General features: G+C 35.7%; 1 protein-coding gene across 3 annotated transcripts in view; it reads left to right on the top strand.

Moving 5' to 3' along the window:
• The first annotated feature begins 1,752 nt into the window (after window positions 1-1,752).
• LOC134529064 (palmitoyltransferase ZDHHC18) overlaps window positions 1,753-26,281 on the top strand; it is a 34,660-nt gene continuing 10,131 nt past the window's right edge. Inside the window, exons 1-8 of one of the 3 annotated variants that reach the window (XM_063362767.1) lie at window positions 1,753-2,194; window positions 2,283-2,443; window positions 12,294-12,452; window positions 14,489-14,626; window positions 15,750-15,907; window positions 16,371-16,488; window positions 17,457-17,575; window positions 20,300-20,426. In XM_063362767.1, the coding sequence (XP_063218837.1) occupies window positions 1,875-2,194; window positions 2,283-2,443; window positions 12,294-12,452; window positions 14,489-14,626; window positions 15,750-15,907; window positions 16,371-16,488; window positions 17,457-17,575; window positions 20,300-20,426 (1,300 nt within the window). In that variant the 5' untranslated portion in view covers window positions 1,753-1,874. The remainder of the gene's footprint in view (window positions 2,195-2,282; window positions 2,444-12,293; window positions 12,453-14,488; window positions 14,627-15,749; window positions 15,908-16,370; window positions 16,489-17,456; window positions 17,576-20,299; window positions 20,427-26,281) is intronic. The other 2 variants (XM_063362768.1, XM_063362769.1) reach the window with 2 other exon arrangements.

The following is a 26,281-nucleotide window of genomic DNA, read 5'->3' on the forward strand; positions in this document are numbered from 1 at the left end:
CAGCCATCTGGATTGTGCTGCATTCTCTCAGCCACATGTTTGTTTTTGTGTTTGCCTGGGTTACTTATCTGCTTGTAAATGTGTCAGGCAGCAACAAGGTGCCAAGTAGAGTATATTTGTTAGTAAAGGTATATATTAGATGTCATACACTGATCTTATTCTTAGCAAGGCATCTTGAAGGCCAACAGCTGGGGTTCAGCCTGTTGTGCAGTGTGGTAATAGTGAGCCATCAGTAAGGACAGAGCCGCGAAGTTTTTACTGTGCACCCTTTCTTCGATGAGCGCCTCGGACACTGAGTACCTCCCCCCTCCTTTCTCACCCTTTATCCCCTCTGTTTCCCCTTCCTACACCTCTTTTTTTTTTTTTCAGACAATAAGCTTCCTATTAGCACATGCGCCCTTCTGGTTAAAATTTGTGATTTTAAATGTTTGGTCTAAAATTTTTCTTCTGCGTTGCAACTTTGGAGTTGTAACCTGATTCCCAGTTGAGACATATGCGAGGTTACTTAAGGAGAGCACTAGGGCAGTGTGCTATGTGAGTCGAGTTTAGTGTATGTAGTTTCGTTGTTGGTGTTGGTAAAATTATTTTTTGGAACCTTCCTTATGAAAATTCATTTTGGCATTAACTTTATTTGCGGCCGAAAGTACTTTTGTTGTGAGTTCGGGTTCTCCAGCCACTCAGTTTCCATTTGCATTGACTTTAGATGGTTACTTACGTTGGCTAAGCATTTGTTCAGGAGCTGATACTTATTAGTTGCCTCTCTGTTTATCAGCATTATGGAGAGGGATTGGACAGGTAGACTTCGTTCATTGCAAGCATGGTGACTTGTTTTTATTTTATGCTCATATTTTCAGGTGAAACCACCCTTTTAATGTGGCAGGGTTCTCAAAATTCTGCGATTACATCTTGACACTTGTCAGCTGATGACACATACACTCGATGCAAATTGAGGCTATGATGTGTGCAGGTACAACCATGTGACGTGTCCCGACAACAGCATCCGGTGCTGGGGTGGCTTGAGGTGTGGTAAGGTGCGGTGTTTGGGACAGCCATGTTCGTTTCAGGGATGAGCATGCAGCATTCGCACAAGGGGGCCGAGGCCAAACGCAGGACACGACACATGTTACACAATGGGAAATGCCAAGGACTTTGGAGTAATTTTCTCTAATGTTAATCGAATGTTGTCACTGTGTTTCGAATATCGTTCTTTCTAGTATGTAAGAGGGCAAATTTAAATGCACTATTGGGAGACAGGTTGACAACGATGTGTGTCTTACATCAAGGGTGGCTCCAGTAAGATATCTCGGGATGATCTCACATACAAAGAAGGATACATTTATAAATCATGAAATTTAGAGTCACAGATTTGCCTTGGAATATTCACTAAATATATGGTCTGAAATAATTTAGTACTTTCATACACATTTTGATGAAAGTAAAATTTAACACACGAATTAAAGTATTTAAGTTAACAATATACCTTACAAAAAAAATAAAATTTGGTTTTGGGAGGGGCTATAGCCTCTGCGGCTGCCGAACCCTTCTGGAGACGTGCCTGTCTTGCATGGAAGTACGCACAAGTATAAGCAAGAAAATTAAATTATAATATCGTTTTATAAAATCAATTTTTGTATTATTATTATTTTTATCAATTATTTTTTCAATTTATAATGCAAAAAAAGTATTTATAAACGTTTTATTTATTCCTTCCAAAGAAATTATTTTTGGAAGTGGTGGTACTAGAAGTGTTACAATAGCATGTTTATGGAAATGTTCGGGCGTGTTATGGTTATGAAATAATGATGGACGGTAGTTGGAAATTTGAGGTTGGTTAGTGGTTAATTTAAAGTAATTGCAATAAGTAATGAATTAACATGAGATGTTATGTACAGCAGTATATAAATGAGCACTTACAAAACGAAGTTCAATGGAAGGGCATAAATTTATGTTTGAAACTAATGATCAAGGACCGTGACACTTTCTGTATTCCCGATAAAACGGCGTGTAGTGCAGAGAAATATAAATATATACCATACATCATAAAAATGCCCCATGTTACTCGCAAATGGGAAATCTTTCCCGGAAGAAATCGGTTTTGTTGCGATGGCAGGTTAATGATGGCACCTCAAACTGGGGTTTTTTATGTGACGCTTGGCCTTATTATCGGAACTAGTGGGCTCTTCTTTGGTTTTGAGTAAGTAATATGTTCTTACCTATGTCTTGGTGTTTTAAACAAGGTTTAGTTTTCGGATGGTCACGATTTTTTTGTCCTTATGTTATAGTTGTCCGTATCTTGCTGTGCACATAACTCCAGCGATACCAGTAGTTGGTGCCCTACTGTTTGTATTTGTGATGTCAGCACTACTCAGGACTAGCTTCAGTGATCCTGGTGTCATTCCTCGGGCTACTCAAGATGAAGCTGCCTATACAGAAAAACAAATAGGTATGGTGCAACAGACTTGTGTATCAACTAAAATCTGCAGTTACAGCTGTTGAGATGGTGGGTTGAGCAGGACATTCATTCAGGGTGCCACAAGCCGAGGGGTGCATCTGCATGCCCCTTTTGTGTGTAATGGTGTGAGGACATGGTTTTTTCATGTAGGCCTATATGTTAATATTTTTTAAAACAGGGTAACCTTCTATGAGAGGGCCACATTCTGTAAAACTGCATTGCGATGTTTCAAGTAGTTAACTGTTAATTTGGTAAATATGTAGTTGGGCGGTATTTGCGAAAAAAAAATGCTAAAAATCCGTTGCTCTTTCACTTCCTCTTTTCAAAACAACCGGTGGAGATAAGAAATTCCAAATACTTTAGGAGATATCAAATTTTTTTTAATTTTGCAATACAAGACCTATGCAACCATTTGACCGCCACAATTTTTGTTATTTTGCTGTGTGTTCGTGAATGCGTAATTAATAAAATGGTTGATTAGGTCAGGTCAGTTACATTATTAATACTTTCAAACTAAGCCGACATTAAAAATAATGTGAATTAATTTTAATGGCTGTTTAGTTTTAAAATATTTATAATGTAACTGACCTGACCAAACAAACCCGGACAGAGGATGAACAGTAAACTAAAATGGTCGAATAGGTCAGGTCAGTTACATTATAAATACTTTCAAACTAAGGTGATATTAAAAATAATGTGAATTAATTTTAATTATTCTTTAGTTTTAAATTATTTATAATGTAACTGACCTGACCTAACCAACTGGGACAAAGGATGGACAGTAGGAACTCACGTAATATTTTTTTTTTTTACTTATTACTTGCGCAACAATATTCAAATAACAAATGCGACTTTAAAATTAGAAACGTTAAAAACTCACCTAAGTTGGAGGCAGTAATTAAACACCGTTTTAAACAATAAATGAACTAAATAATCACGTATTGGTTCATTTGAATTCTGGCCTATCACAAACAATCATGTGACATCATTATCCAATAAAAAAATAGATACTCTTAAACAAGAAACAATGGTGAATGCCACATGAATGCACTGGTATTGTGATGAAATTTAAAAATTTGATATCTCCTAAAGTATTTGGAATTTCTTATCTCCGCCGCTTTTAATGAAAAGAGGAAGTTGAAGAGCATATAATAAAGGTATTTTTGGATTTTTAACATTTTTTTCCCCAAATACCGCTGAACTACATATGATGAAATTAAAAAAGTCAATATCTCCTAAAGTATTTGTAATTTCTTACCTCCGCCACTTTTAATGAAAAGAGCATATAATAAAGGTATTTTCGGATTTTTAACATTTTTTTTCACAAATACCGCTCAACTACATATTTACCGTTAATTTATCATTTAAATTTTTTGTTAGGTTAGCTACAGTTAAAGTAGGTACTGTATAAAAAAAAATTCGCAGTCTGTTGGTTTGGTTAGTTGCATATATAAAACTAACTTAATTAATAATGAATACGTAATACGTATGCTACATCAGTTGCAAAATATGTACTTATTACATGTACAAATACATTTTATTAATGTAGCTGCATAGGCGTGCCCAGACATTTCCATTTAGGGGGGGGCCCTTCTAAATTTTTAAATCAGAAGCTGAATTTAGAATGTTAAATATCCTAAATACATTCACTCATTTCCGTGTTTATATTTGTGTGCAGTATCAACGAGATATCTTTACTAGTTAATATTTGTATCCGTATAATTTTAACAATCTTGAAAATATGTTTTTTTCCATAGACAATGTTTAAAGGGTACTACACATTTATCCCCCTCGAATTTTCCAATAGCTTGGTCCAGATCTACCTTGAAATGAACTTCTTTTTTGTGAATGCAAACACAACAATTCAGACAACAGAACTTTAAAAAACCTCTTAAATTTTTTTTTTTTTTGCTTGGTCATTTTAAGGGACCTCGTGTTTTAAATAAACTAAGGCGGCTGTATTTCCAGAATGATAAAATGTTTTAAAATATTGGTAATTAGCACGCTGCAACACTGAAAAACAGTTTGAGTGTCACAGTGCCAGGAATATACGATTATTAACGAACGCATTAGAGAAAATGCCGATCTGAGTGATTACATTAGGCCATGGCCCACCTGGCCCCCCCTGTAGGCACGCCTATGTGTAGCTGACCTTACCCAATAAATGTTTTGGTTTAGCAAGAATCTGCTACATGTGCAAAAGTCTAACTTCTGAAACAAAAATTAATTAATCATTCATTCACCAATATTATGAAATATAAAGAAATAATAAATAACTCAACTTTGCAACAACTTAAAACTGCTCACAAGGTGTGAAAGTCTTGTTTAAAATATTTGACATGGCGAAAATCATATCCTCCTATGAACATGCTACTGAAAATAATTCTGTCTCAAGTAATGAGATAATACTATATAATAGCTTTGCCATTTTACATAATTACTAAACAGAATTTCAGGAAGTAAAAAAAAAAGAATTTTTGGATTTTTATTTGAAATTTCAAATTCTAGATACCCTTGTATATTTTTGTTAATAGTGTCGAGGAGGGTGCTCGTTGAATTTTTTTTAGGCCAATTTGACTTTACTGTCCACAATTTAAGTTATTGGATTTTTGAAAAGCACCTGTCGTGCACAATCTATATTTGTACAATTCGTACACAAATGTAGGCTATTTTTTCATAGATTTTAAATTATTATTTATATCTTTTGTGTGGTATTTCTAATCAACAATAATTGTTACTAACTAAAAAAGGTAACAGAGAAGTATAGTAGTTTCTTGGGTGGTTAGGCTAGGGTCAACTACTACATGTGGTAATTTTCTAGATTAGCAGCTTCTGCATAAAAAAAACCAAATTTTTAATGTTTAGGTTTCCTAACCATTATGGTTGTTGTGATAAGACAGTAGTGCAAAATTTGTGAGATTTAAATTACCTTCAAAAGTTTTACAGTTCAAGTTCTGTATTCACGTACATACATCATTAGCACCATGTTTTTTTTTTTAATTTTAGTATTTTATTAATCATGAATATGGTTTTATACGTTCCTTTTTGGGTTGTGTGTGCTTTTACTTATTGCAACTATAAGGAAGGGTTATTTTAGGTTACTTGCAATTGAATTAATTTAAATTTGTGCTATTTTTAGAATTATTTCAGATTTGTATTTCTAAGTTTAAGCAGTATGTTGACTCACATGGTGGGATGGAGGCAGCAATCGTTCAATGCAGTTGGTTGTTCGTGTATCATTTGGCACATTGTTTGCTAAGGGAAAGCATTGTTCGTAGTGAATTCGTCAGATGTTGTATATCATATTTTCTAATGTTGGAAAAGTGGTTTCTGTGTCACATGATTTGAGGCAGAATATACATAGGTATGGTCGGCAAATTCTAATTACATTGGTTACCTTGTGGAATTCATGTTTCATCAAAGGTTCTAGATGATGGCAAAAATCTCCATTTTCTGCTTTCAGAAAAAATATGTACACGCATCCAACATTTGTGGTTGTTCAAGTTGTAGGTACTTTTTTTTGTTATATGTAACTCTACATCCTGTGCATTTGATCCTGATGGAATGATCCTGTTGTACATGATGCTTGCTGTTTGAATTTAGTATGTTGAAGATACTGCGGACTTGATCCTGATGGCATGGTCCTGTTTCATTGATCATGTTTAAATAATGCTTCCTGTTTTAATTTAGTACGTTGAATATTCTTTCCACTTGATTCTGGTGACATGATATTGCAGGAAACTTGGTAGTGGGAAACTGCCTTGAAGCCTGCAAATATTGTGTTGTTGCTAGCTGAAAACGAGTGATTATGGATGGAAAATTATTACATTCACTGTAACTTTATTGCTGCTGTGATTTTATTCATTTTGTAATCAAATTTTTCTCATTTCTAATGGCATTTATTCCTCAATTTACCTTGACTAATGATCCTGCACACTAGCAAGTGTGTGAAGCACTTGTGCAAAAATACAAAGAGGTTGACATTGCTGCTAACAGAGATAAAATCACAAAAAAAAACATTAATTCTTTGAGGTCGGTATACCGGAAAGAATGGGCCAAAGTAAGGAATTCTCGCAACTGATAAGATAAAACTTGGCTGCAAACTGTGTTGTGTGGACACGGCTAAACTGCGACCTTTTGTTTTCACAGTTTTACCTACGCAGTCAAAACTGTGTATACAAAACGTTGCGTGTGGACTGGCCTTAAGTTTTTTTTTTTTTAAATTTTTTTTTTACGAAAATGCAGACTACCTAGAAATTTATCCTCTTCACTTTAGTCATTGTTCACCTGTTTTCCCAGAAGCTGCTACGCTGCAGAGTTTTATTGTTTGAGTTTTTGCTGCTGCTTTATAATCTCCTGTATTTTAAGAAATTATTTATTAGGGAGGGCTAGATGATAAGGGCAATTGTGGCATGTGGGAGTAGCCTATTAGTGAAAGTTATCATAAGTTAAAGTATGGCTACAAGCATAAGTAATGTTTGATTGTATTTAATAAGGAATTGGCAGGTTTTAGCATTGTTTAATGAATTTGTGTTGATTTGTGTGTATTTCAATAACAGGTGTCAAAGGGCAATGCTCAAGTTAAATAACAATCAAGTTTACTTTGAAAATTTTGCTATTATTCCAGTGCATTTGTATTGAGCAATTTGGTAGTATTTATGTTTTCGACAGCAGTCTAGCAAAGTTATTTTTAACTTACGGTGCATGCATTGGGTATGCCAAGGTGCATTAATATTCGTACAATATTCAGCAACAATAATGCCATGTATAGTGTGACAGTGGCGTGGTTATTGATCTGTTGTATTGTAAAAATTAAAGTGTTATAACTGGCGTAGGTAGTGGTGTGCGGGTAGTGAAGTGCTGAAAGCTAATTGGCAGATGTTAGCTAGGAAGGAAATGGCTATGCCATGTTTCTGCTGCTTGGTTGTTTGAGTTTGGATACAGCATGTGTCTCGTTAAATATTGAATCATGTCTGGTTTTTTTATTGGTGTATGACTTGCTAAGATCATCAAATTAAAATTCTCAACTTGTTAGTGAGTGCCGACCACTACTAAACAGTTTATTTTTGTTTGTTTTTTTCGGACATGTAACTACAAATGCACTCAGCCAGGTGTGGTTCTAGGGCACAAGTGCATGATACCCATTAATCTGGTGATGGATAATCTGACAAAGGTATTGTCATAACCCCAATACCATTAATCATCTGTATTTGTGTTATCATTTACAGAGACAATCTGGAAGTAAGGAAGTAAAATTATATCAATGACAGAAATGTTGTTGTTTGTTTCGTAACTTTTTGTAAAAGGTTTATGTGTTTTGGCTTACATCTTCAAAATTTCCGATTATCTCTTAAATCTTTGAGTACTTCTTTCAGCTTGCTCTCATATTAACTTATCATTATGCAACTTCATCCTTTAATAGTGCCTCTGTTACAGTCATGGGGGGGCAAGGATTTATTGTTACAGTACATCAGCTTACTTTATTGAGATATTGTGTATTTTTGTTACTTAAATAGCACAATAACTATGCATTAGGGAATACAAATAGTCTAAGTGGCCACTCAACAGGAAACTCCAGGATACCTTGAAGGAGCAGTGAATTTTTTTTGCTGCTGAAAATTGAGAGAGAAATTTTTGAAAGCCATCTGGAATTATCAGTTTTTTAAGCAAGTTCAAAATTTCTTGGTTGAAAAACTACATGTTGTGTTGCAAACTGAATCACATACCCACTTTTGACCACTTTTGTATACTACCTCACCCTCCGCAATAGATGTGAATGATAACACATATGTTGTTTTTTTTGCCTTCATCCATTTTTTTCATCCTCGTAGTGACTAATTTTTTTAATGTACAGGCATACAGTGATATGTTATTTGACAAAACAAAACTGGAGAAACTCTATTGCTGGAAAACCCTTAAGTAGCCATGCTTTGTACTGATAACCCTACAAATACTTAAATATAATTAAAAATGACTTGTGCTTGTTGCCATACTTAAGCTTTATGATAAATTCCTTTCACTAATGGGCTACTTCCATATGCCATAATTGCCCTACCCTTATAGCACATTCTGAATTTTTTTTTCTTATATTGCAGAAATATGTCCCAGACTTCTAGCCATTTAATCTTTTACCAACATTGAGCCGTAAATTAACCTGGAGAAAGCCCAATTGCAAGTGTACAATAATATCACTTAATAAGTCTCCCACTGCAAAATACCACTCTTAGCAGATGCCTACCAAAAAAATGTTGATCAAAGTAAAAGCAAGATTTTTGCTCATTATATTTATATTATAGAACATTACTCCCCACTAATAAAAAAACTGTGTTCAAGATGGTATGCCACTCAGTGACCTCATGGTTAAAGTTAGGGGTGTTGACGTTTATACCTACTATACTGGTATTGGCTTTTGTGAGGAAGAGACAGTAAAAAGTTTAATTCAAGTTGCATGCTTTTATATAGACCTACAACTATGTATGGCTTTTGTTAAAATTATGTTTTCACTATGTATATTCAACAAAATTATTTTCAGGAGAAATATTACAACTAAATTATAAATCTACACTGTTATAATTTATTTCAATTAAAAATTTAACACACAGAGTTTTATTAGGTCTGAACATTCAGTGAGACAACTTTAATAAACCTTAAAAAAGTGGGCAGAACCTGGAATTTGATAATTCCAGGAGAGTGGCCACCTTGGTAATTTAAGTATATTTGTAGTAATCTCAGTTTTTAAAATTAACCTTTGCTAAATCTCTCTCACAATATAAATCTAATTTAACATTAACTTTTTTATTCTGCCAGTAATGTCTCGTTCCGGAATATCTGGGTTTGAATGCTGTTTCGCCAGTCCGGATTTTAGTTTTCCATGGTTCTCAAAAATCTCTCCAGGAATAAAATACTTACAATAGGCCATGGCGGATTCTTTCTTCAGTATGTCTGCTATGTGTAGTTGTGAGTCGCTGCCAACGAAAAATTGAACGTGTTATAATGGGTTACGCACCATTTTTGGACAGTGTTGTCAATGCGAACACTGTGCTGCACTGTCATTTCCTTTCCCCTCCTCGTAAATAAAATGCATCTCAGCCATCTGACGACTGTAGCTCTCCATTCTACATCTGCAAATTTGTGCCTCGATCCTGCAAGGGCAAGTCACAACTCACTCGCCTGCGAAGACCTCCTAGCAGTTGCTCTTTGTATTTGCGACTCTGTGTTCTGGCGTGAAAATGATTTGTTTCAGTATGCCTGACCTACCCTTAAAGTTTGTCGAAGGACTTTGAATCATCGTGTGTAGTGAAAATGACTGAATAGCACTGAATGGCATTTGACGTGTAAAACAGTATTCTGACATATAGCAGTCAATACTAGTATTCTAATACTCCTGTAGTAATATGTTAATTTTGCTGCAAGTTTGCAAAACAAAACAAAAATAGTAATATCAAAGTGTGTTTTAAAATTTAATACATAATAAGGAAATATTCATATTATTTAAACTGCAGATAGTCTTGAAGGTTGTAAAAAACAGTCAGGTTGTATCAGGTATGCAGCAGTCGGGTGTTCGTTTAACTTTGTGTGTGCTGCAGAGGGCTTATGGGCTCTAGGGTACAGAAGTAACTAACCCAAATACACAACTTACATTTATTTGGGCATTACAAAGCTTGTATGCTTAACTTACATTACAGCTAGTGAAGGGTCCTATGGTCAAATCGTGTAATCTTGCTCCCTCCTGATTCTTAGTGGGCTTGTTTTCACGCTTGCTGTGGTTACTCTGAGGTGGGCTTGGTAGGGTAAGTCAGATAGCGACTGCGGTGACACGGGTGAGGTGGCTCGGATGGCTGGCTGATTCGCTCCGAGCTAGTTTAACACGGGATTACAGTGAAACAAGTAGGACACACGAGGCCTGTAGACAGTGGAATGCTGCAGAAGAACTTAAATCAAGACATGCACCAGCAACCAAGGTTGGTCTGTTGGCTGGAAATGTTTACCATCTCCGTGCTGAAATGGTTGTGTAGGTGCTTGCACAGGCGACAAGTTGAAGTGGCGTGCGAGCACCAGTTACACATCAGGCTCCCCTTCCACCCTGAGGAACTGCATGGCGTTACAGTACTTGAGTAGCCACCCGGCGAAGAATGTGGCCATGTGGTTGCTGATGACTAAGTAGTGCAGGGTGAACATGAGTTGTCAGGGTAGTCGATTTTACACAGCTACGCCTCCAGCTCACCGCTTCCTGTAGTCACCGCCGAGGACCCAAGCCTCGGTTACGGCTGGCAAGTCGGCTCTTGTCAGCTGAGTATCTGTCGATGTGTCCTCGGCATGGGCGAGTGTGCTCTGTGCGTCCTGATTCACTACGATGCATGCACCGGGGGGTTGCCTGGCAGTATCGTACCAGGTGAGCCGTGGGGGTGGTGACCGTAGCCAGGTGATCCAGGTGATTGTTGGCTAGCCGCTAGTGTTTCCTTGGCGCTAGGGACTAGGTACAGTCCTCCCTCGCATGCGTGAGGCCGGTGACGTGACTCATCGCCACGGAGTTGATCTGCTGCCTGTGCTTCCAGCTGCTCGAACGAGCCATCCCGACTTGTGGAGGGTCAGAGCCAAGGTTGGCTCAAAGGGAAATTGGAATTGCTTACAGCAGATCATCATTGTGACATTGTTTTCATTTTGTCTAAAAGCAATTTATGAATAATGTTAAGAAAAAAATATCGTAACCAAACAATGTGTAGTTGGTTGCAGCGATACTACATTTCTAACAACTTGGTATTTTTAAGTGGTAAATGCTATATTTACCGAGCTGTGCACAACTGCATATCTTTTTGTGTATTAGTGTGCTGGATGTTCACAAACTGAGTGGGAAATGCCGGGTGGACATGGATGTAGATACCAATTTTCAAGGAGATGTATTTAGTAGTTATCTTATTAAGATCAAGCATGTGAAATAAGTGAGATTCCCTCTTACCATTTTCCCCCACCTGCCACCAACTAGCCCCTTCCGCTGTCACACAGGGTGACTAGCAACGGGGAAAACCGGGGAAAGTCAGGGAATTTTCAGAAACAAGGAAAAGTCAGAAATAGGTAGTGAGGGAATTATTTTCATGGTAAGGTTACTGATAAATTAAAGTTTCTTCTTCCTTTTCAACCTGTATCTTAGTAATAAAAAAATGTTCTCCTTCCATTCGTTTGGCTCTTAAGTATATCATCACTTCAACCATGCATATGGACTTCAGTTCTACCCACAGTAGAGCGATAAAATAATTGATAGTGGCCTGTTGCAATAGTGAAGTGTGTTATGCCTATGAGTTGTGATTTTTAGTTTGAACTTTTGATAGTTATTGGCAACTAACTAATATCAGTGGATAGGGAAATGTTTTCCCAAACCTGGAAAAGTCAAGGAAATGACAGGGAATTTTTATCACGGTTTTGCTAGCCACCCTGTCTCACCTCCACCCCATCATCATCCAGTAGGAAGCTCAGGGAAGGAAGAAGCACGTTGACATTGCAGTAATAGAATGTGGATCTCTCACGTCCTTCATTGCTCTGCTTCACACCATACTCTAAAGTTCATTGACATTTTTCACTCAGTTCGACAGAGGCATAGTGTTTAAACACTAAACTTTCATTGGCAAGAATGTCAGCTCAAATCCGAATTCACCCAATCTGAGTTCATAGCTTCCCAATGTTAATTCAGGAAAAAATCTTAATTTTTTTTATCAAACTCCGATGATTGTGTTGTGTTGAGTTGGAGTTACCTGTGTCTCAGCTGATCTTGATCTCGGCGAGACGTGAGTGTAGTAAATAAACAAACAATTTAATCCAAAACTGATATAATGCGTTTTCTTGCCAGAAGTTCCAAACAGTGCAAATTCGCCAACGTATCGTCCCCCGCCCCGAACGAAAGAGATACTGGTGCGAGGACATCCGGTGAAGTTGAAATACTGTTTCACGTGCAAGATATTTCGACCTCCGCGAGCGTCACACTGTAGCTTGTGTGACAACTGTGTTGGTAAGTAATTTTTTTGTTTTCTTCAGCGCCTTTTAACAAGAAAATCAGTGTATTATAAGTCACATTAAATTCCATATGTAAGCGAAAAGTAAATAATAATAATAACAATTGTATATTGCTGGCTGGTGTAATGTTTGCGACTACATTTACTATCACAAAAAACTGGTGTGTGTACTTATGTACTAACGCTAGAAATTACACTTACTTGGCATGTTAAAAAACTAAATTATGATGGTTTATAAATGCTCTTGATGTTGACTTTTAAATTATATATTTAAGTGGACAGCAAAATGGCCAAAGTACAAAAATTTGTTGCCCCTTGAATCTGCATTTCCGAAAATTTAATTTTTCGTAGCTCTGTGAATTCTGAGTGCAGCGTACTTGTCTCTGCCCCCTCGGGCAGCCTGCTTGGCATAGCATGCGCCTATAGTTTCCATTTGTGCCCGCGGTCTTGCCGTAGCCATGAAACAGGCTGTCCGTAATGTAGGGCTGCCTGAGGTAGCACCCTCCTTTGTTATGACTAGTACAAACTAATATGCTGGACTGCTCAACATAACCAGTTACTCAGTGTATAGATAAGTTGTCATTAACAGCAGGTTAAGATTCTTATCTGGTTATTGTTAACTTTTTATTGCTAAAACTCTTGATTAGATTTGTTAAATTAAGTGGCAGTGTATCATCAATTTCATTGTTAGGTAACATAAAAAATCCTTTTTAAATTCATGGAGTAGTATAACTCTACACTTCTGTTAGTTCTTGGCTATTTGTTTTACAATTACCGTAAATCTGGGTGAATATGATAAAAAGTGGGTGACATTTTGAAACATAATATAGCAGCAAATAATTATACATTGTTATAATAATAAAAATCATTTTATTTTAAATATATATAACTACTATCTATAATTATTTTTTGCTATATTATGTTTTAAAATATAATGTTACCTACTTTTTATCCTATTCACCCCATTTTACGATACCAAAGTGAGTAGCCGGAGTACCCTGTGTTTCTCTTGATCAGTATTTCACGATTTAGTCCTTAACTTATTACAAGTGTGCTACCAATTTAATTGTTCAATAGGGCATATGTAGATTATATTTCACGTGTGACAAGATTTATCTGATGCGAGACCTGGCATGCAAATTATCGTGCATTCTTCTGGAAGAATTTTTGTTGCATAGCTGAAATTATACTTTCCATGTAACTCTATGATTGAAAGACAGCAGGTTGCTTGTGTGGGTTGCGAAAAGAACCAGTCAAATTTGCCTGTTCCGTGTAACCTGCAGAGATTTGCATTGAATTACAGGAGCATCATCATCTTGCAGGTTGTGAAGATCCCATGTAAGATTGGCTTCTTGCATGGTTTGGCTTGCAATTTATGGAATCTACCTAATCCACTGAGATTTGATTTAAAAATTGTATATTATGTTCATGGTTTTAATCTTTTATGCTCATATAGGAATCTTTAATTTTCAGTTCTGATTTACATTTTATGGTTTCAAACACAGGAGTTTGTTGTGTATTAAATGATTCATTTTTTTTCTCAGTAATTTATTACCTACCATCCTCAAGATGTCTCAGCAAATATTTATTATGGATTGTGTAATCATACTTTTAACATTAAGAATGGCACCAGGTAGCACTGTATCTAGACTCACATTCAAATCGTGGTCTAGCCATTTTGATTTTGGTTTTCCATGATTTTACGGAAATCATTCTAGGAAAATTGGGGAAGTGTTGCTTACAATAGGCTATGGCCAATTCCCCCCCCCCCCTCCTTCCCCCCTTGTACTGTGTAGTTGCGTGCTACTGTTTTTAGCAGCCTTGCTTCATCTAGATATTAAGCAAAAAAAAAAAAAGAACAGTTTCGACAATTTATTACGTGTATCCAAAGAACATGGTCTTGCTGAAAAATATGTATTGTAAATTTCTTGACAGTCATCTTAACAACAGTTTAGTACATTATTATTATTTTGAGTTGGAGGTTTATGAGAGTTGATATCTTCTCTAATGTTGTGTAAATTTTTTGTTGCAGAAAGATTCGATCATCACTGCCCTTGGGTGGGCAACTGTGTGGGCAAGAGAAATTACCGTTATTTCTATATGTTTATTGTATCGCTAGCGTTCCTGTGCGTTTTCATCTTTGCCTGTGCTGTTACACATCTAATATTATGTAAGTTTCAGTAGTTTTCAGCAAGGTTTGTATACAGTTTTACAGGAATTTTGTGTTTTAACAACTACCGACTATAATCTGTATGTGTATGATTTGGTTTTAAAGCAGTTATTTTTGGTTATGGGTCCAGGTAGTGGTAAATTATTTCACTCACAATTTTTAAAATTCAGTTTTTTTTTTTTTTTATTTCAATCCAGCCATCATGATTTGGGTTTTGTGGAGAGTGAATAAAATGTTTAAATAATTTATAGTTGGTTTGTGAGCTGTGATTATTACCAACAAGAGATACAAAAATACCTTTTTAAAATAATCTTCAATGAGACTCTGAATTATTGTAATTAATGTGTACACTTGTGATGCACCCTCAGAGGGTTGGCAGTTCTGACAGACACTCGGGGGCACGCTCAGTGGTATCCCACTGGGGGCAGGATATGGTGCGTCTGTCCTGTTGTAGGACAAGCCCCAGTGCTGTCAAATGTTTTGGTATTTATATGTCAAATATTTATAATCTAATTATATGTATAGTTCTTTAAATTTTACACAAACATTTAGTGATTGTATGATTTCAAGCATTTAATCGGAATCAAAACAAAAATGTTGAAATTATTTACCAAAATAATGTTTTTAAAATAAAATTGTGACTCGGCTATTATGCATTGATTGTTGTACATATTTCTCAAGTCAATCTTGTTATATTTTGTGTATGATTTTTTTTTTTTAATCGAGGTAGAGGAAAACTGAAATTGCATTTGAATCTGAAGAAATCTTTAAAAATATGTCGCAGAAACAAAATGTCCACTTACTAAATAAATTTGGACTTTATATAAATTTTATGATGAAAATATTCTATTGTATAAAATATGGGCATTTTTCCCCTCCTCATTTACTAGCTCAGCATATGAAGGTAATTTGATTATAGATACCACAGCCCTTTTTATAAATGTAAATATGAATTTTTATAGTTGATTTCAAATTTGAAATTACTGTACTATGGTTTTAAATCACAGGAAGATAAAATAATTTGCCTGAGAATATTTATTTCAGAGTTCCTATTGCAGGTTAAACATGATGTATATTAGTGAATTCATTGTATGTTTTCTTACACAGTAATTTTGGTGTGTAGTAACGAAAGATGAGAAGAAACCATTTCTTGAGGCCATCAAGGATTCACCTGCGAGTGTTATTGTAAGCGTCGTGTGTTTCTTCAGTGTTTGGAGTGTTTTGGGCCTGGCTGGTTTCCACACATACCTCACAACATCAAACCAGACCACAAATGAAGATGTGAGTTGTTTTCTTAATTTTTGTTTAAATTGTATTTTAGCCATGATTACTTTTGTCCTCTGTTGTAGTATGATCACATAGGATTCATTAAAGTAATATGTTTGTCATTTCTAACATATTTTTATCTTTAAGAAATGTTTTACGTATTTATAACATGATCATATTAAAATCAGGGATGTTTATATATTTTTGTTTCAATTTCCTGTGCTTATTTGGAATTTCTATTGCACATTATTTATTTTGTAATAAGTTGAATTAAATTTTCACAATTTCATGTGATGTAACTTCATATGATTAGTTTAGTAATATTTGTAAAATGAATTAAAATTTCTGTCCATTGTTATTGCAGTTAATTTTTGCACTATAATATTTGTAAGACTTATCACTTACACCTGGCAGAAAATAGGATTAGTAATTGATTTGTTGTTATGATGCCTCTTAGTTTATTGTGTAATTATTTCAGATAAAAGGATCATTCAGTAGCAAGCGTGGTCAAGAGAGCTTTAATCCATATAGCCATGGCAACATATGTGCAAACTGTATGTATGTGCTGTGTGGGCCTACTCCACCAAGTCTTATAGGTAAGTATTTCATGCTCCGCTTGTATTTAATTATTTTAATAATATTCTACAACTGAATGTGTGTTACACTTTTGTGTATCGTATTAAAAAGTTTATATGTTAAGCTATAATTTGATTTTCTTTAACATTGTTTGTATAGTTTCCATTGGTTTAGAACACTCAGATCATTCTTTGCATGTACAGTAGAACCTCTTTAAGTCGAACCTCGATAAGTCGAAAACCTCCCTAACTCGAAAAATTGTTGTGTTCCCTTTCATTCAAACCCCAAAACCTCCATTGCTCAAAGTCTCAACCATTTATTAGTTGAAATAATCAGAGTCCCTCCAAGCCATTTTGGTACAGATTTTACCTCCATAACTCGAAAAATTAAATTGGACCTCTGTATCTCGAACATAGCAATGTTTTATTTTTCAACCTTTACAACTCAATTATTTACAACTATGAAACTAGAGTAAGCACAGGGTTCTTACAGTCAGGGAAAACCGGGAAACGTCTGTGAATTAATTCCTTGTACCCCGGTAAAGTCGGGGAAATCAAAAATGTTTCTGGAATTACTATACATAATATGAACCAACACACTTTTTCCCATGCTGTTAGAATATAAATTTTTCAAGTTGTTAAAGAAAACATGTTTGTTTCCCCTGTAATTTTTAACTCTGTCGCGTCGCAGACACGCCAGACAAGACAGCATTTATAACAAATGACAACAGACCTTAGTTTTTCCAATAGTGTGTAAATTTCACAGAACATTATATCTTGTCAAGTTTGCTTGTGTTTCTTAATACCATTTTTTGAATAAGTTACGTTTTCTTAAGAAACAGGGTTAAATTTATAATTTGCTGTCTCATAAGTTACATATTGTGAAAAGAGTTTTAAAAATCATTTTCCAGAGGGAAATTTTTGTTGCTGGTTTCAATGTACTTGGGGTGTTGATTACTGTGTGTTTGATGACTACTTTCCGATTGCAGATCGAAGGGGCATAGTGACACCAGAGTTCGCGGCCGAGCAAGCTCGTGCCAATGAGGACAGAGACACTGTGATTGCAAACAACAGGACATATGGTACTGTAAAGGCAGTTCTACCATTGGTAAGTTGTATTAAAGTGGCCTATAATGATTTTTCTTGGAGCACAAACGTTATGTGAAAAAGAAAACCCACTTTTTATAACTATGTAAATATGATTGTGTATCGGAGTTTACATGCTAAACATATTGTTATGGGTGTGACTAAGCAAGCCAGATAGAGATGGTGGTTATGAATCATTAGTCAAACCGGCTTTGTATTACATGGGGTCGAATACAGATTGCAATTGAATTTATGAATGTAAGACTTTGCATTACATTTATATGTATATGTAAATGTGACCTCATAAATAATTATGAACAAATTGCTAATTATGTATAATGTTAACAGTTAAAATTGGTCTTCACTGTTTTATTAAGGCGATAATTTCAACCAAGAATATCAATAACAATAATACAGCTTTTGATGCTGATGTGATGAAAATAATCTATTTTCTCATTTGTTGTGGTAATTTTCATATGTTGGTTGTTTCTTGTTCATGGAATTTCTTTAAGTTGTCTTGTACTACAAATAGGTTTTATTAAATTAACTAAAGTTTTCATTAGTTTGAATTTTGTTTTATAGTATAGTAGTGAGAGAGAACATTGAGTGCCCCAATATTTTTGTACCAATTTATTCTGGATGTCAAAAAATTTACATATTCGCTTATTTGACAGAGGTGTCATTTTTAAGTCTTTGATGTTATTAAACTTAGAATACCCAGATAGTAGGCTGTAAAAGTTTGTGCATAAAGTAATTTTTCTGTTAAAAGTTGCGGTATTATTTTACGTGTTCATGAGTAATTATAATCAAATTCTGCCTCAGTAATTTTAAGTAAATTTACTGTGTTTTGGGTCTTTGCAACTGTATGTTCTTTGAAACAAGAGTTTTGTAAGTTTGCCTGTTTGTTTGAAAGACCTTCCAAGTCAAAGAGTTTAGGAATGAAATTTCGTGGCCAGTTTAAAATAGTTAAAAATAAATTTTTTCCGTGTGGAAAAATACAGAGTTGTGATAAAATTCTTTATAAGTATTTTTTGAGTATTTAAATTTCTTTTGTAAACTTAATTTGCTAGCTAGGCGATAGTAAAACGTTGCCTAGGTGGGAGGTGGAAGTGTCTTGAGAAGGGCTTTGACGAACTGTGCTTTGATGTTTCGCCGAGGACTGCGCTCGTGTTGCGAGGAAAGGGACGATCGGATCCAGCGATTGGTGCAGAGGAGTACCTACTGGGAATATGTAGCTGATATGTGCGGTCGCACGCACAGATAGTTGACCAGGCTGCTCACACGTGACTTGGCAGGAGTAGGTTGAGAGATGGACGAGCGATGATACCATGCTTGTGGCTTGGGTGAGCCAATGAGACTTACTGCTACTGTGAAATGAGTCCGAACCAATTGATTTATTTACTGGCGAACTCTAAGCTGATCATATAGTGCATGTAGTGGCAAGTTAAATTCCCTCACATGCTCAGTGAGGAGCTTGTCGCCGATAAGTTTGTTAGCTTTCGAACTTTTGATTACTGTATCACTCTGAAAGAACTAATAAAACACTTAGTGCAAAATAAGTGAAATAATTTCAATCAGAGGGGTTGTATTTGTAAATTTTCACACCGCTCATCTTGTAGTAGAAAATAATTTATTATTTTCTTTGAACTTTTAAGTTGCCATAAAACTTATAAAAAAAATTAATCTTGTGGTTTTTTAGGACTAATTTGTTGGAGTACTTTGTTGAAAACCAGACTGCTGAATGCTTGGTTATTTATGATTAGTTTGTCTACCAATTTTAATGACTCGCTTATAGACATACAAGCTAGTATGTATTTTCTCTGGCCCATTAACATCATGATGCAGGTTTTGAAATCGCCAAGTAGGAGGAAGCTATGATGGAAATTACATCACGGAACTGTTGGGCGTGTCATGAAATAAGTGACAAATGAAACTTTACGAAATCCACGAGCCGTCACTACGTTATAGTGGGACTTTAGGAAATAAAATTAGCTATATGTTTTGGTTGGGGGCTCAGTTTGTGTGAAAGATGGCTAAATTAATTTATAATTAAGTTATGGTTGCAAGTTTTGTTGAGGCTGTCAAATTTTTTTCTTTGGCATGATCGACTCATTACATTTGTCAAATTATGTTAGTAAAAAAATGCTAGCAAAAGTGCTGATGGTAAATTTGTTAGTAAAAGTTTGTTTTTAAATTTGCATTACTACTCTACATATTTTGCGCCTGTTTACGTTTTATGCATATTGACTGCCTTCTGGTAGAGAATTTATGTTATGCATAATGTCAACCCAGTGACACATGATATTTTTTATAATTTTTATTTATTTATGCTGATTGCCGGATGTCGCTGTGTTTTCTGGGCCTCCCGTTGAAGGGAAGGGGTTGCACTGTAGTTTAATTTTATTTTCTGGTACAGATTAAAATGTCCTTTTGTATGTTTTTTTTTTTTTTTTTTGAGTTTGTCAATTACTGGATTTATTTTGTCGAATTTGGCCAAATAGGTTACTCATATTTAGATATTAAATTTTTCATGTCTATCGCTAAATAATTTTCTTTAAAATAAATATTTAGTTGAAAAAAATTATTAATAAAGATGGCAGGCTTTCGCAGCCATTGTCTGAAGTAGCTCGGCTACAACACAGAAGCCAGTCTACTTTGAAAATAACTATTGTTTTACACGGTTTTTGGTCTCAGGTTGACAGTACATATAGCTTGTTGCAGGGAGTGTGTGGTTTGATGTTTTCAGAACAGTATGCCTCAGATCAGCAATGTGCCCAGTGAAGCGTCGGGCTCCATGCACAACTTGGTCCCTGCACAGGAGCATGTGGTTAAAGTTTCACAGGCCAATGCAGCCAGCATTACGCCACTGCACGGTATGTTCCAAGCACTTATTCTTTCTCTGCCGTTTGTTCCATACGTTGACACACAGTTGTTTAATATATCTGTAAATTTGGCTATACTTCTGTCTGTTGCATTATTCTTTGGTATGAATGAAATGTCACTCAGCTTTTCAGGTTTCAAAGTACTGCTTTCTGGCATTGTAAAACAACAAATTTTTTAAGCCCCTATGCAAACACTTTTGTCTGACATAAAAAAATAAAATTTAAAAAGAGCTATCATATCACAATAAGAAAAAATACAGGAAACTATACTTTCATTGTAATTGATTTCTCAGTGCAGTTTTGTTCTATTGCCCCTTAAAAGACTGGAATTGTCATCATCAGCAGGTTGGCTGGCTTGGAAATCTGTTGCTGGGAAATTTTGGTTGACTGGGGTTAAACTGATAAGTACTACCAGAGACGGGATGGGAGTGATGAAAATTCTCAGCTGACCAACGGGAGAATGGGAAATATAATCAGCACATGATGTTTTTTCTATAAGTTTATACCAAATGTTAATTTTTTGCTTTATTTCTTAGAACAATTTTTTTTAGTATACATTAAAACATAACATTTATTTTTATTTTGTAGCAATACTGTCTATATCTCTATAATCCTCATAAAATTCAACCAAAAACTACCATTAAACTTGCAGTCACATGTTAAGCTCTTAATCTAGAGGAGCACACCAACTCCTATCATCCGGCATACAGGTTAGAACAGACATGGGCAAACTTTTTAAGGGGAGGGCCGGATAAAATAAAAATTATCTAGGCGGGCCGAAAAAAAAATTAACAAAAAACATGTTTATAAGTGATAAACTTTATTTTTGATTTTTACATCACACACAACTTACGTTATATGCAACAACGTAACTGGTATGTGTAGCTAGCTTTTGAGAACAGCTTTGTTTCTAAAAAATATTTTGCTGACCTGACAGTTTTTTTTATAAAGAACTCCTGCTTTTTGATTCCGTTCTTCTTTGGTTATAGTTTCATAAGTGGCGTTGTAATGTTTTGTCATGAAGTGTTGTGATAGGTTGAATTCCTTGAATATGGCTACAGCTTCATTGCAAATGAGCCGCACAGGTTTATCCTTATTAGCATGAAAAAGTATTTCCAAGTATACTCATCTTTAAAAACACGACATTCTGAATCAACTTTATGTTTTTTACTTGCCATTGTAACAATCAAAACTGTCAAAAAACACTACCTACAAAGCAAAACTATAGAAACACAAGCCAGACACACGGCCGCAGAGGTGACTACGTGACTGTCCGAACTACACAGAACAGACGGAACTAAAATGGTAGCACCTGATTCGTTCCGAACTTAGCCGAGCAACATCATGCGCTCTGCAGGCCGGGCGTTGTGAAGTCACCAGTGTGAACACTGCCGAGTAACAGGCGATTTGCCTAAAGTCATTTCGCCTAAAGGCGTTTTGCCTAACGTCGAATTGCCTAACGGCTATTTGCCTGAAGACGATTTGCCTAACGGCGTTTTGCCTAAAATGTTAGTATGATGACAAAACCTCATTTTGCCTAACGGTGTTTTGCCTAACGGTGAATTGCCTAATGGCGATTTGCCTAACAGCATTTTTCTTAACCTAACCTAACCTAACTGTGTTTGGCCTAAACACAATATGCCTAACAGCATTTTGCCTAACTCCTATTTGGCCAACTGCGTTTTGCCTAACGTCGATTTTCCTAACGACGATTTGCCTAACCGCGATATGCTTTACGGCGTTTTGCCTAACTCCTATTTGGTCAACGGCGTTTTGCCTAATGGCGATTTTCCTAACGGCGTTTTGCCTAAAATTAGGCAAAATGCTTTTAGGCAAAACGACACATTGTATTCCACATTGCCGTGCTACCAAGCTACAGACTACTACGGCAATACACCTACGCGAGGCTGCGTGCAAACTCAGTTAATATTAGATGCAATAATACCATACTTAAAACGCAATGAGAAGAAAACCGTTATTCTATTCTAGCTACGCAGAAAATACATTTAGTCCTATGTGTAATTGTAGGGGTTTTCAAAACCATGTTGTGGACCGTACTTTGCCCATGAATGGGTTAGAACATTTAAAGTTGTGTATGTTTTGAGATGTTGTAAATGTAAACAAAGTTATGGACATAATGAAACGTATACAAAACACACGGTAAGATGACTTCTTACCATGAACAATTATTCCTTGGCCATCTAAACTATTGTACACTAAAATAGAAAGTGTAAGCAAATGAGAAGATATGTTAATTCCATAATTTTTTTCCTGCACTTATTTCAAATGTCTGGAAAACAAACCTTTTTTTAACTTGAAAAATTACCCATTTTTCAGTGTCACGTCACGTGCCAAAAAAAGTAGCATTAAACTAGGTGTAAATATAAAATACCTATTTAGTAGTTTTGCTTGTAAACAAACCCATCCTTCTCTTAGACAAAATAACCAAAGATATGATAACAAGATGTGTTGCTATGCACAGCACAGAGAGCAACGTATTGAGTTTGTGCCAGCTGTCAATACTATTGATTAGTGCTGTGGTAGAAAAAAATACTGCATTTGGGATATTAAAATTTGTCTTTTGTGTTACAAATTTGTGATATACTGCATGAGGCTTTCATGAATGGTTTCTGATCAACACAATAAAATATTATTTTGCACCTAACTTTGTGTTTTCACAGAAATATTGAAATTTTACAAAAAAAAACTTTTGTTGAAATTTGCATTTTGCCATTTTTTGGTGTCCAAGTAATAACAGTAATTCTTAAGATAAACACATGTATGTACAAGAGCGATATTTTATTTTTAAAATGCTAGTTCTCAAAAGCGAAAAACTACATGTGCTTTAACTAAACAGGAAAATTTTTTAATGATGTTCAAGCTAAGTTTGTAAATGTGTTAAGTTTTTACGCTGCGAGATCCAAAAACTATAATTCAGTGGCAGATTATTTAAACTTTTAATTATGCTTGTGAGTGTGTGTTGATGCTCTTGAGTGCAGCAACAAAAAAAAAGGACACATTTTTTTTCCCAATACTTATAGTAAATATGATTTTTTTTAAAATTTGTGGTAATTATTTTTTTATAGGTTATTTAAACAAAGTCTACCATAAACAAATAATTTTTATTAATAATACTGTACAAATAGATTATATAGGATAAAAATAAGAAATTAACACTTTTTTAAAACTTAATTATCATTAAGTTTTCTGACTAGGAATGGCCTCTTAACAACAGATATTACCCCCTCTTGCACTGCAAATGGCTCTAACCCTGTCAAGCATAGAAGAAATGACATTTTAAACGTACTTCACTGGCACAGTATCCCATTCTTCACAAAGAGCATTTTGAACCTATTGCACATAAATTATCCAACAAATGCTCTATTTAGATTCATATTGGGAGATTGTGCAGGCCTGTCCAAAACTGTAATTCCCACATGTTCTAAGTATTCAGTGACAAATCTTGTGGTATGCGAACGTGTATTATCCTGCATCAAAATTAACTGTTTACCAATCAATGGAGCAAATGGGATCACAGCCTATAGGACTACTTCCTGGATGTACTACCTCTAAGCAGTCAGACCCCCATTATCATTGAAAATCAGTTCAGTACGAGCCTCCCCAAACCATAACTGATTGCTAGAGACCTGCAAAATTCGCGGATTCATTCGGTGATAGGCTAGAATTCAAACACATATACCTCTTAGATAATTTTGCTATTGGCTTACTGTTCATCTGGACGAATCTCAACCAGTTATAAACCCTCAACCAAAGAAGGATCGAATCACGGACAAACCAGCTGAGACGACTTACAAGTCGGCAGCCAATGAACTTGCGTTATTTGCCCGATTGTACAGGGGTATGTGCAGTCTATCCTGAAGGCCATCGAAACCGCGAACTTTGCAGGTCTCTACTGATTGCCTTTGGAAAGGGTGTAGCTCGCTAGGAGTCCATAGAGCGAATCACTCCCCTGGTCGTCTCCATGCTCAGTCTCGACCGTCTCGATGGTGCAGACCAAAGCGAGTCTTCGTCTGTTAGTAAAACCGCTCCACAGTCCAATGGAAATGCAGGTCGGCGAATCATCTACTTTCGTTACGATGCCTTTCCAGGAGTTGGAGTCCCGCTCCAAGTCCATGCTCCCTCAGTTTCCGCCATACGATGTCTCAACCAATATGGGTCGTGCCGTTTGAGGCCTGTCCCGAACATCAGGTGCAGTTAAATGGCAATCTCTTAATACTGAGAGCTTGATAAATTGATCGTCAGATTGAGTTGTGGCCCTCGGTCGGCTACTGTCGGCCCTTGGCTCGTAGCTGTCTTCCGGAGACACTGGAGTGCGTCACGAACAGTGGACTTAGCTGCTCCAAGCATTGCTGCAATGTATCAGACGCCCTGGCCTTCTCTTGCCAAGGCATCACCTCGGGTTACGTCTACACTCAAAAGAACCATTATCGTTTACCGAAATAGGAAAGCAATGTTTATTAATGACAGAAAATGCGTGATTAAAAACTTAAAGATGTTAAAAGGTACAAAAACCTACTTACAGTTAAAAATATTTGAGTCCGGTAAAGCAGCCTCAAGACAAACGAATAATAATAATACCTCGAGTCTTATCTCCTGTCCTTTTAAACCTGAAGGGACTATTCAAATGGACATAATTCGTACTTACTCTGTGCTAACCAGATTACCCACAAAAACAAACAACATTACTCATAATCAGCCTTTTATATGAAAAATATTTAGTATCCAGTTTTTTTGTGGCTGAGTGTATTTTTGTTATATTGGTGAAAAATTTATATCTATGTATATTAAATGTTATACCTGCTTGCCTTGGCCAGTGCTGTCATATCATTTTTTTTTACAAGTAGTGCATGAATTCAAGCTTTGTGAGGTCCCATTTGCACTGCATTTGTGAGCATGATAATTGTGCAAGTGCCTAGTATGATGTTAAACATATTTATAATGGCCCACAAATAGGGACATTTACAAGTGTATCACGGGGTTCAAGCCATACCACATTTGGGTTTAACTGTTGGTGTGGAAGCACAAAGAAGTAGTAGAACTAAGGAAGACCTTTCCCTGCTACCACTCCCAGACTTTCAGAGGAGTTTGAGTACTTGCAATGTTAGCAAGTACAGTTAATGAGTTTGAGCACTCATTTCTTGCAGCAGATTCCCGTGACTGCCGTTCACTCTTACCCGTGAGGAAATTGACTGGCGATGAAAATTGTTTCAAACCAAAATGTACGTAAAATTGCCCATATTTGACTCCAGTTGAGTAGTCTAGCTCTTTGAGTTAAAAAGAAGCACAAAATAATATTAGATACATTTCCTGCACTGAAAGGTTGCTATTTGCTATGAACATTGTTGCACATGCAGTCGTAAATTTATCAATCAATGCTTGTCTTTGCACAATGAGTAGTTTGTTTTTCCCATCAACAGGTGTCACACATGTGTTATGAAAATTGTATAAATCACTAGATTAAAGAGTGATATTTTATTATTCATTATAATTTTACAATATTAAATGTTAATTTCCATGGGCATGAAAAATACTTAGCCTTTGTGTACATTTTTTTAGTTTAGATTTTATTATTTATTTCACAACTATGAAAGTAGCTACATGTCATTCTTAATGTTGTTTTTTGTATATATGTGTGCAAGCTGTTATAATTATTATGTCTTAAGTGATTAGGAAACGATCGAAGTAAGTATGATTTCTAACATTATTGAGGTTATTTTTTGCATCAGATGATGTTTGCATCTGCCTGTGCAATGCAGCAGATCACATTAGAGTGGCCATTGGTTTGCCAGTTTGTGTATACTTTTAGCATTTTGGAGTTTTTTTGT

Source organism: Bacillus rossius, chromosome 2, assembly GCF_032445375.1.
Source record: "Bacillus rossius redtenbacheri isolate Brsri chromosome 2, Brsri_v3, whole genome shotgun sequence".
NCBI classification, from domain to species: domain Eukaryota; kingdom Metazoa; phylum Arthropoda; class Insecta; order Phasmatodea; family Bacillidae; genus Bacillus; species Bacillus rossius.